We start from the raw sequence: 12,002 nt of genomic DNA, 5'->3' as shown, positions 1-12,002 counted from the left end.
CTGTGAAATCCTTCACCTTAGAGGCAGTTGAACGTTGTGGGAAGAGCACATCGGATTGGGAATCAGAAGACCTGGGTCTGCCACTCAGCAGAGGGTGTCCTTAGACAAGTCTCAAACTCCTGCTCCTCAGCCGCCTCATTTGTAAAATAAAGATAATAGTCTCTGCTTTCCCAGCCTGCCTCTCAGGACTTTTCCCCTAAAGTTCATCCTATGCCATGTGATGTAAGATATTTGATAGGACAAATTATGTTATTTACCTTTCAGTAAATTATAGATTCTCCAAAACGCCATTCTGAATACTTATGATTTAAATGTAGATTGCTCTTAAGGCCTGGCCCAAATTGATAATGAAGGATTGCATTTTGTGACGTTGAGGCTAATAGCATTGGCAAGATAACATTAATTTAGATAAAAGGTATGCAGATTTCAAAGTGAAAAAAATTATGGACAGGAATTGACATTTATAAAACTACTAGTTCAGAACAAGATTCTTTTATATCTAGGGGCATGAGCTTGTAAAAAATTGTTAACATTTAAAAATCTGATTGTTTCAACTTCAGTATTCACAAAATCCACACTGCATGCTAATGCCATTTACTAGTAATAATGAGTTTCTGTAAAGATCTGGGGATTTTATTATTAGTAAAAATTTTAACTGCAACCCCTGTGTTTAACACTTATGACTTCCTTCCAACAAACCTCTTCCTCCACGACCACACACAAATCCCCCTAAGGAACACCACCCGTCCTCTCTAACTGATCAAAAACAGTTATTATACTGACTTATCTTGTAGTATTAGTTTAAAAAATCTCAATTTTCTTTTCAGTAATAATTTTAAATATGAAAAGCAGTAAATTAGCAGTACTTACACTTATATAGTACTTACACTTATATAGTACTTGTGACAAAACATTTTCACCTTTATCACATCACTTCTTTCCCATAGCCAACTTGTGAAATAAGCAGGATAACCATCTCCATTTTATAGATAATAGACTAAAATTAAAGAGGAAAACTGACTTGCCCAAGATCCTATGATGATCAAATAGCAGAAATAAAATTAAAACCACTTTTTCAGGCTTCTGGTCCAGCCCACATTGTCTCCTTGGAGAAGAATATGTATCCGTTAGTTTTTGCTGTATATAAAAAAACACACCACTCCATAATTAGTAGCTTAAAGTAACTACGATTTATGTAGGGATGATTCTTTGGGTTAGCAATTTGGACCAAGCTCTGCTGAGTATTTCTTCTGTTCTCAGCAGGACTCACTCCTGTATCTCTAGTCAACTTCTGGCCAGTTGGGCAGCTTTGCCTCTGGATGCTGTCTGGCTCTCAGCTGGGATGATGGAGGCGACTGTGCCACATGACTTGTCAGGCAGCCGGCTCGCCTGGGCTGGTGGAAATGGTGGCTCAGGGTTCTAACAGTGCAGAGGGCAAGGCCCAGTGAGCAAGTGCTTTTTTAAGACTCTGTGTTCATATTTGCTACTCTTCCCTTGGCTCAAACAAGCCTTATGACCAATCCCAGTCTCATTGTGGGGAGGGTATTACAAAAGGCATGTACACAGGGAGACAGAAACAAATGGGCTCCTTTCTGCATGTAATCGCCGCAAGCTAATTATAAAAATACTGAAAATGGCACTCATTTCATCATCTTTTCCTCCTGTAGTTGACATGGCCTCTTTAACATAGCTTTTAGGATTGAAACAACCAGTACCTATAAATTCTAGGGAGATATAACAAAAGTGATGAGCTGCAAAAGGGGCCAAAATATTATATGTAGTATAAGCCAATATATTTCTGCTTGTAATAATACCTACCGCTCAGTGAGCACTTTATAGTTGCCAGGCACTAGTCTAATTCCATCTCAAATCTGCAAAGTAAATACTATAATTTTCATTTTTCAGATGTTAAACTAAGAGAAATCTAGTAACTTGGCCAAGGTTACATAGCTAGTGACTAGAGAGCTTGGGTGTAAACGCAGGCCTGATTCAAACACCCATGCTCTTTCCACTGCACCACACTGCAGCAGCTCCTGAGGGATCCCGTGGTCATGGCTGCAAGTCCACGGCAGATTGACAGAGAGCTTCTAACATCCAGGATAATGGATAAACCTCTCAATATCCTGTTTTCTAATGAAAGAGGTTACGTGTACTTATTACCATTTGACTGATGTCTGATGAAGGTTTTATGCAATAGAATTCTAATTGTAAGTTATAATAGCTACATAGTGATTTCAAAAAGAAAACCACCCAATTTTTAGAATAATTTTAGTCTCTGTTGAGCAAGGATAGCTAATGTAGGGCTAGAGGTTTTGTCTGAAATAGGGGCATGGATTCCATTAAAGTAAAATGTAGGTAGTCAAAGTTTACTTGTTAAAAGCATGGGGAGAGAGGGGGAAAAGTGAGATTGTGATAGAAAGAGAGGAAAAATAATGAAAGAATGCCATAGTGATGGAGTCAAAGGAAATTAAATACTATATAAGTGAGCAAGAGTCCTTATTACCTAATTTAACATTGAGAAATTCTGGAATCACCGAGTCCTCTTTCCATGTCCCACAGAAGCGAAAAGGGGTTCTGGAAGCATTGGGCCAGGATAAATGCTAGGCATTTTATGGTTTATATTTATATTCTGTGGCTGGGTCAGTGATTTTTTTTTTTTTTTAACCTCATTTTAGCCCCATTATATCTCTCCCCTCAACCACCCAAATCTATCAAAAAGTGTGGTCAGGAACAAGGACAGATCTTGCATCGCCTTGGCCGTCCTGGGGTTTCTCTGAGCTGCCTTCTTCTCTTGCTGCCCTAGTAAGACACTGGAGACCCACCCTTACAAGTTGTCTTGGCTTTTTGTAGGAAAGAGGAAAGGATCAGTACTGGTGTCGGTGGGCCCCAGGGAGAGGAGAAGCTCAGTGTGGAGAGAAGGAGCTAAACGATGCCCTTCTTCCTCTAGAGGCTCTTTATTAGAAGATCCTCCCCTTACCAAGTATTAGAAACATCGCTAACACTATAGGGAGCCATTGCTTTTTTCTTAGTGATTCTGAGCAATCTCAGTCCAGAGAACACGTCATATCTTAATTTGAACACCCAGTATTACATAGCACATGATAAGTGTTCAGTAAATACATTTTATTATTAACGTGAACTTTTGAGATCTGCACTTTGATATGCAGAAAGAAAAAATGCTTTCGTGTTTGGAATTTATTCAAAGGTCTCTTGTTTGTTTGTTTGTTGCTTCATTATGTGTTTTATTCCCATCCCCTTATTACCTCCCTTTTGGCACCATAAGTTTGTTTTCTATCTGTGGGTCTACTTCTGTTTTGTTTTTTCATTTATTTTGCTCTTTTAGACTCCACATATAAGTGAGAGCATACTGTATTTGTCTTTCTGACTTTATTTTAGTCAGCATAGTACCCTCTAGGTCTATCCATATTGTCACAAGTGACTAGATTTCATTCTTTTTTATGGCTGAGTAATATTCCACTGTATATGTATACCACATCTTTATCCATTCCTCTACTGATGGACATCCAGGTTGCTTCCATATCTTGGCAAATAATGCTGCAATGAACATAGGTGGGATGCATATATCTTTTCAAATTAGTGTTTTTGTTTTCTTCAGATATTTACCCAGAAGTGGACTCCTTGGTCATAAGACAGCTCTAATTTTAGTTTTTTGAAGAATCTCCATAGTGTTTTCCATAGTGGCTGCACTGATTACAACCTTACCAACAGTGCACAAGGGTTCCCTTGTGTCCACTTCACCAACACTGTTGTTTGCTGATTTATTAATGACAGCCATTCTGATTGGTGAGAGGTGGTATCTCATTGTGATTTGCATTTGCATTTCCCTGATGATTAGTGATGTTGAGCATCTTTTCATATGTCTATTGACCATCTGTATGTCACCTTGTGAGAAATATCTATTCGGGTCCTCTGCCCATTTTTTTATTGCATTGTTTGGTTTCTTGGCTTTAAGTTTTATGAGTTCTTTATATTTTTTGAATATTCACCCTGTATCAGATGTATTATTGGCAAATATCCTCTCCCATTCAGTAGGTTGTCTTTTCATTTTGTTGATGGTTTCCTTCACTGTGGAAAACTTTTTAGTTTGATTTAGTCTCATTTGTTTATTTTTTTCTTTTGTTTTTCTTACTTGAGGAGATATATCCAGAAAGATATTGCTAATGTCAGAATTTACTGCCTATGTTTCCTTCTAGGAATTTTATAGTTTTAGGTCTAACATTTAAATCTTTAATCCATGGGGGGGGGGGGGGGCTTGTTGTTGTTTTTGTATATAGTGTAAGAAAGTGGTCCTATTTCTTTTTGTTTGTTTGTTTTTTGGGTGTGTTTTTTTTTTTCAATCATCTGTCCAGTTTTCCCACCACCACTTAGTGAAAAGACTGTCTTTATCCCACTGTGTATCCTTGCCTCCTTTGTCATAGATTACTTGACCTTACAAGCAGGGATTTATTTCTGGGCTCTCTATTCTATTCCATTGATCTATGTATCTGTTTTTTCACCAATACCATACTGTTATAATTATTGTAGTTTTGTAGTGTAGTTTGATATCAGCCTATATGATACCCCTAATTCTGTTGTTTTTCAAAATTTATTTAGCTATTCTGAGTCTTTTATGGTTCCATATACATTTTTGGATTAGTTGTTCTAATTTTGAGAAGAATGCCATTGGTGTTTTAATAAGGATTGCATTGAATCTGTATATTATTTTTTGTAATAAGGACATTTTAACAATATTAATCTTTCCAATCTATAAATAAGGTATATTCTTCTATTTAGTTGTATCTTGTTCAATTTCTTTCTTCAATGTCTTATAGTTTTCAGAGTATACTGTTGTTTTGGTTTTTTAGATATTTTCAACATCATGGACTCCTTGTTTAGTTACCAAAAAAATTAGATTTTTAAAGAATACACAATAGGAAAAGATGCTATTTTTGTACTGCCAGAATCTATGAAATTAATGCAGTTTCTTCCTTAGTCTCTCTCTTCTATATTTCTCTCCATCTTGAGTTCTGGTGCTCATGTTGTGAGGACATATCAATAACCATAGGTATTCATGAGAAGTGTTGTGTCAGTTTTGAGTGCTGTATTTTAAGACAGCTACTGATGTATTGATTTGGATGTGGTGAGAAGGTGTCTGCCATATAGAACGCAGGAAACCACACCCTGTAACTGGTGCTTGAAGCAACTAGTGATGTTGAACCTAGAGAACAAATTAGCATGACAGATGTCTTGATTGCTTACAGGATTATCATCTAGAAAATTTATTCTATGCAACATCTAGCCTATAACTAACACCAATACATGGACTTACAAGGAAGTTTATTCTGAGCAACAACGGGACTCTAACACCGATGAGTAGATATTACAAGGGGGGAATGTAAATATGCTTAACAGGTTAAGAATGATTACAGTTGGTGATATTTAGCAGTGGAATCATATGAGACCAGACCACACTAAGTCAATTGAATGTCCTTGGAAAAAGCAATCATGTAGGAAACTGTGGTCAGACCATAATACACAAGACAGTCATGACTGCATTGACAATATAGAAGGAGAATCTTTTTAGAAGTACTAAGGTACTTCTATCTTATGTGCTTTGGAGAGGAATTTCTTAGTGGCATTCCAAGTTACAATTCTTTATACATTTTCCTGAAGTCACTTGGTTTTATACAGTGGCTCTATAGTACATTTACTAATGCAAATAATTAATAAGGCTTATATTAAATGTCTTGGGAATCCAGTGTCCACTTATTCATTAATTCAGCAAACATATATTTATTGAACATCCATTGTGCATCAAGCACTGTTCTAGGCTGTGGGGATAGAATCGTGAATAAAATGTGTAAATCTCTACTCATAAGAGCTTATATTCTAGTGATTACCTAAATTTTACACATAAATGTGTAAGGAATTGGTATGAATTCTAGCCAAAAATAGTATTCCCTTTACATGTGTTGATGTCTGCCAAATTTTCTTTAAGTCACTACCTGAATAAAGAATTACCTTTGAAAAATGCATTTTAATAGAATAATCATAGTCATCAATTATAATTTATGTCATCTTTATATTATATAAATTTCAAAAATTAAAGGAAAATATTTTTTTTCCTGGAAGTCATTTTACTTTTCTGTTGAAAGAAGAGATATGGCTTATGTTTGATGCATTGACGTGTTTGAGATTTTTTTTTACTTTTTATTCAGGAACTTGACTCTATAGTTACCATCTAATTCTGTCCAAAATTCATTTCTTGGGTTACTAAACCATTATTTATGCTTTTGGTGTCTATCCAAAACAGTGAGGCAGAGTGACTCTCTAAGGCTCAGAACCTGTCTTCCGGCCTTTAGACCAGGGGTCTCTCCACCACTCCACGCAGTTTCATTTTCTCTGCTCTTTGACTAGGCTGTAGACTTGGCTGAGGTTTATTAAGAAGACTGTAAATGGCCCTTGCTGCTGTTCCCGACACTAGTGTTCTCAGGGTAAAACCCCTACCCCTTCTAGTCTATCAAATGCCAGGTGTCTGTGTTACCATCTGGCTCAAATTCCCAGTTATACTATAGTTTGGCTAAATCCTAGCAGGCAGATGACTTTCTAGTTTTCACTATTAAAATATGCATTACCTGAAGACCTTAGTCGATAACTAACTTTCTGAGTTTTGTAAAGCATTGCTATCATTTACACAATAATGTGTTTTGAGCACTTACCGGATACTAAGTAGTGTGTTAAATCCTTAAAATGCTTCAACTATTTAATTCTCACAACCTCTCAGGTAGATGCTCTTATCATCCCCATTTCACAGAGGAAGAAACTGAAGGGAAAATATGTGTGGTGCTGAAAGATTACAGGGCTAGTTAACATAAGAAGTAGAGTCAGGCTCTTAACTACCAGCTGACTTTACATGACCTTAATTTAGCCACAGCTGCCACAGACCTAGAAAATTTCAATGATCTGTCCAGGATTATGAGAGTCTGGTGGGGATGTGGGAGAGTCACACTTTAGAAGCCAATGCTAGTTATTTACAATGCAAATACTCTTAGAATGGTTCTTTTTGCCTACCTAGATGAGTTCTTAATCTAATATTTGTCTCACAATTTTAAAAAATCATTTATATAGTTGAAGTAGGTAGTTAAAAGATATAAAAGATAATTGAAATAGACATTTAAAAGTTTTCTTTGGCAAAATTATTCTTTTTTTAAAATAGCTTTTTTATTTCTATGGTAATACTGAATGTTAAGCCAATCCTTTTTTTATACTTCTTGGTAGCAATGCTTTTATTCATAATGTGAAATCTTTGAGGCTGTCTTGTATAGACTTGGTATTTTCATCTGCCTATTATGCTTGTTACACTGTGTTATCCTAGTGAGATTTTTTAAAAATTCCCTGATATTAAATAGTGATTCATTCTTTATTATTAAGGCAGATAGATCTGCTATTTCTAACAATATAGTAAAGCTCGTTTTGCTGCCTTTTTAAACTTTATTTTGTTCAACCTAACAGTAATTTCACAGGAGAAAAATTAAAGTTGCCTCATCGACAATGTAATGATCAGTTTTTTCTTCATAAAAATTAGGCAAAGTAAAACTCTTACCTGTGACTTTCCAGGAGCCACTGTGCTTTTAGAAAAATGCCTAACAAGTTTTAGGGCTTTGTTTTCAAGATAAATCTTTCCGTTCTGAAGCATTTCGTTTTGTGTTTTTTGAAGTGGAGTATTGATAAGAGAGTCCATTTAATGAAATTTAGAGTTAACTCATCTTTTTTTCTCTCTTCTCTCTCCTCCAGCTCTTTCTCTTTGTTGTCTGGAACTTTGAGCTCTACATGATACCACTGGTTTTGTTGCTGCTGCTGACATGGAACTACTTCTTGATAATATCGGGGAAAGATAACAGGCAACGTGATACAGTAAGTCTCTATTTTCTTATTTGTTTATGTTTTTGTTCTTATTCCTAGTCTCTCTGACAAGATCAACATTGAGTTTGGTTTTATAAAAAATACTCAGATTTGGAGAAAAGTGTTATCAGTTCAGAACTAACAACTCTTTGGTTCTAACACAATAGAAAGTATTCACTGTTTCTAACATTACTCATCTTGTAGGAGCTAAAGTCAGGAGCACATTGAAGTGTGAGTTATGATTTTTAACTAAAAATTAGTTATTCCAAAAGATTATTTCTTTCATTCTCTTTGGGGCTTTTTTGTCTTAATGAATTCTTAATTAAGACATAATATCACAAAATTATTAATGATCAGGCCAGATGAAATGTATTTTATTTAAGACATTTCTCTGTTGTCTGTCACTGGAACAAAGGAAGGATTGATGATGGTTGTTAGCCTGGACAAGTACATAAAGTACCTTAATTCAATAAACGTTCACTGAACTACAGTAAATATCCTGCTCTGTGTCAGGTGTATTAGGAGACCGGCTCAAGGATAAAGAGCTTTCATTTAACCTAGGGAAGGTTATACTGAACCCCTGCCCTCTCTGGCGTTTCTGAAAGGTTTTAGAATATGCGAGACCTTCTCTCTCAAAAAGAGTTGTAGACTGAGAAGCAGAAGCTAGCCACACAAACCACATTGGTTGTTCTGCAACCTTCATTCCTCTTAGATTATCTTAGTCTCTATACCCTTAGCAAACATACAACTTCAAAAAGCTTCCTCATATATAATACGTGGCAGGGGGTACTTCTCCAAATAGACATTTGCAATTTGATAACTCCATAGACAACTGTTGGCAAGAATTTAAAATTTTGTCAAACATGAGAGACCTTGGTAGTATTATATGCTCATCAAATTACATAGATTTTTATTTACTTGCCATTAAGGGTCTCCATTTGATTTATAATCAGGACTTTTTGCCAACCACTGTACCCAGGATAACGCAGAAACGGAGTTATTTGTTCATCAGCTTAGTAGCAATATGTGATATGTTATTATAATAGTTAGCACCATCATGGTTGCACAGACATACCTATGACATAAAAGAATTTCCCTTTTAAATAAGACAAGGAAAGTACACTTCAAATGGTAAAACAAGCAAAATATACTCTTCAAAATGATTTTCTTTATCATTAAAATAAAAGAATCCTGATGCACAACCATCAAGTACATGGAAAAGTTGCCCACAACACATCTTTTAGTTCTCTCTCTCACTAGAGTATAGATTTGGGAGAGGATAGTCTGTTCATCTCTATACTTGCCTCTGTCTCCAGCACGAGCTTTGCAAATTAGAGATGTTCAAAACATTTTTTATAAAGTTTAACAAACTAAAGTTGAGATTGCTAATAGATATTTTAATGGTTAGACAGTATCAACAGACAAGAAGATGTTGTTATTGGCGAGGATTTTATGGATATATTTTTAAATTGCACACTGAGAGACAAGCCCCAAATGCTATAAGCACTGGTTTCATGGGGACTCGTGTACTTTTGTCAATTAATACAGGATGTTTTCTTTAAGAAAATAGGACTCTCTCAGACAATTGCTTTTTTGTCCTTTTACTTCAGGGAGATTGTTCAGAGAGAATATCTACTTTTCATTCAGTTGCCTTGAGACAAATTTGCAAATAAGATTATTTGCAAATAGGAAAAAGTGGTGATTTAGTTTCAGCTTCCTAATCCTATAAGAGAGCTTATTTTCAATATGTAGTCATTGGTTTAAGTATTCTTAGTGAAAAATTCTGAAACTATAGACTTTGCTTGTTATCTTCTCCAGAATATACCTGCTTTAGCTGGAAAGGTTCACTTCTAGAGGGGAAATAATAATATATAATGTATCCCCTTGTACTTAAAATTCTCAAGAATTTTTATAAACCTATTGAAAAGTTACATGTTATAAAAATTTTTCTACTTCCCTTTTCCCCCACAAAAGATATAACTCCAAAATAGTATTTGCCAAATCTTTCCTTTTAGGCACATCTCTAACAGACTCCCCCGTTAGGCCATGGACAATATTTTATTCCCAGCACAACCCACTGTGAAACATTGTATAGTCTAACTTTCATGGAATGCCAACTACACTCCATAACTCCCAGTAATTGCCCTTTATTTGCCCAAAACACACATATCCACATATTCTGTTCTTTCGAGGCACCAGAGCAGCAATCACAACGTTTCATTCAGCTTCTCATTCACTGGCTCAGTTGAGACCTTATGTAACTCTTTAAATCCAATTTGTCTAATTATGTGTTTCTGCCATACCCAGCTGTGCATTTGAACTGGTTGCTCCTTTTGAAAAGAAACCTGGATTATACTTTGCTGGTTACAGATTTTTATATATATACGTGTACCTGTACAAATACATGTACACACACATATATACATATATATTCACACACACATGTAAATTAAGGGAAAGTGTTTATAGGGCTGCCAGGCTGTGCTTAAGTGACTCTAAGGCACAGTGCATAGCACTGGTAGAATAGTATGTTGCCCTAAGTCTTTATTGGTATCCCCAGAACAATGCAGAATTTTTTCAGCTTGTATGAAAACTTTAGGGAATGTCAGAAGTGCATTAATTACACTGTTGGCTGATTCCAAACTATGAAACTTTTTGTTGGAGGTTGGGGGTGGAGAGAAAAAGAATATGAATGAATTATAAATGAATTTTCTTTCATGAAAAACAAAATCATCTGTACATTCTGCTGAGAAAATTCAGTTAGGGTGAAAATTATAAAAATATATAAATCAAAGTGACCTTCGGGTTTGTATAGCAAAGAGAGAAAAGGAAATATTTCTTACATAAGTTAAAAGAGACAAGAAAATAAAGATGAAAAGATGGGAAATTCTGTCTTCAGCATATTGATTGATAGTTGAGATTAATACTAAAATAGGGAAGGGGCTCTTTGTTCATTGTTTATTTAGGAGACCATTTCCTTTCTTGGAGACTTAAGTTCACAGGAGCTGAAACCCCCTATCTTTGCCCACCATGGTGCCTGTTCTTGTTAATGAGAAAAGTGACATGTAATCCTTGCTGAGTGCCTTTTGCTACCCTTAATGAGCTGACAGGGTAAGGAAACGGCCCTTCCTGAGGCTAATGCTATAGACTCCTTGTGAGAAAGAGGCGTGGTTAGAATTGGTACTTCACCTCTGCTGTTTCCTAGTTGGACTTGTTAAAAATAAGCAATCCTAGATCTGAATCTACCTATACTAAGATCATGATATCAAAATTTCTAGCATGAGAATTGTCTGGCTTTTCCAGAGAAGACTGTTTAATATATGCTTCATTCAGAAAGGTCTCCGGCATGAAAAGGGATATAAAGATAGGCATGTGTCTTGGTTTGAGCTGTCAATGCAAAACCTGGGGGAAATTTTCCCCTGCACTGCTCATGAGGTTGATACCAACTTTTCACATCGCAGTTACTGTGGACTGAAATTTTGTAAGTTGAAGAGTGAATGCCAGGAAGTGGCCTTTACTTGCTACTGAATGCTCATTACACCCCAGGAGCCCTGTTAAGCACTTTCTTTCATGTCCAATAGTCTTCCCCCAGGAGAGAGAAGCTGACTGTGTCAGCCCAGGCAGTGGGCTGGGCTTTCCTAAGTCAGGTTACCCCTGATCTCTTCCTATGGCAAGCAAGGGAACATACTCTTGAGGAATAAGCATGGCTATAAGAGCTCTTTCTTGAGAGCGGGGAAATCCAGTCTCAAAGAATGAAAGAAATGGGTTAGCAGGACAGACAGGGGTCTATTGCACCCCCTTGGAGACAGGTGTCATTATCACTACTTTACATCCAGGGAAACAGGGCAGAGGTTAAACAGCTTAGTGAAAGGCACCGAGTTAGAAAGTGGCAGAATGGTTATTAAAACCTGTCAATCTGCCTGATGTTTGTACTGTACTCCTTCCACCAGTTAGTCACATTTCCTCTTGGGGCTATGTTTTGGTACATCCTAGGTCTCCTTGGGCACTGTTAGAGCAAGTTTGTCACTTGAGTTGCAGAAAAGCCCATAGCACTAATTCTACCTTTAAGCAGACTGATTGAAGGAAAACCCTTATTTTTC

General features: G+C 36.3%; 1 protein-coding gene across 7 annotated transcripts in view; it reads left to right on the top strand.

The window, feature by feature from the left end:
• MCTP1 (multiple C2 and transmembrane domain containing 1) overlaps positions 1–12,002 on the top strand; it is a 418,524-nt gene that overhangs the window by 324,923 nt on the left and 81,599 nt on the right. For all 7 annotated transcript variants that reach the window (XM_087815449.1, XM_087815455.1, XM_087815454.1 and 4 more), the window contains one exon: positions 7,795–7,914. In XM_087815449.1, coding sequence (XP_087671575.1) covers positions 7,795–7,914 — 120 coding nt within the window. The remainder of the gene's footprint in view (positions 1–7,794; positions 7,915–12,002) is intronic.

The sequence above is a fragment of the Miniopterus natalensis genome, chromosome 3 (assembly GCF_054644295.1).
Source record: "Miniopterus natalensis isolate mMinNat1 chromosome 3, mMinNat1.hap1, whole genome shotgun sequence".
Lineage (NCBI taxonomy): Eukaryota > Metazoa > Chordata > Mammalia > Chiroptera > Miniopteridae > Miniopterus > Miniopterus natalensis.
The sequence above is the reverse complement of the archived record's forward strand: the minus strand, read 5'-3'. Positions and strand labels throughout refer to the sequence as shown.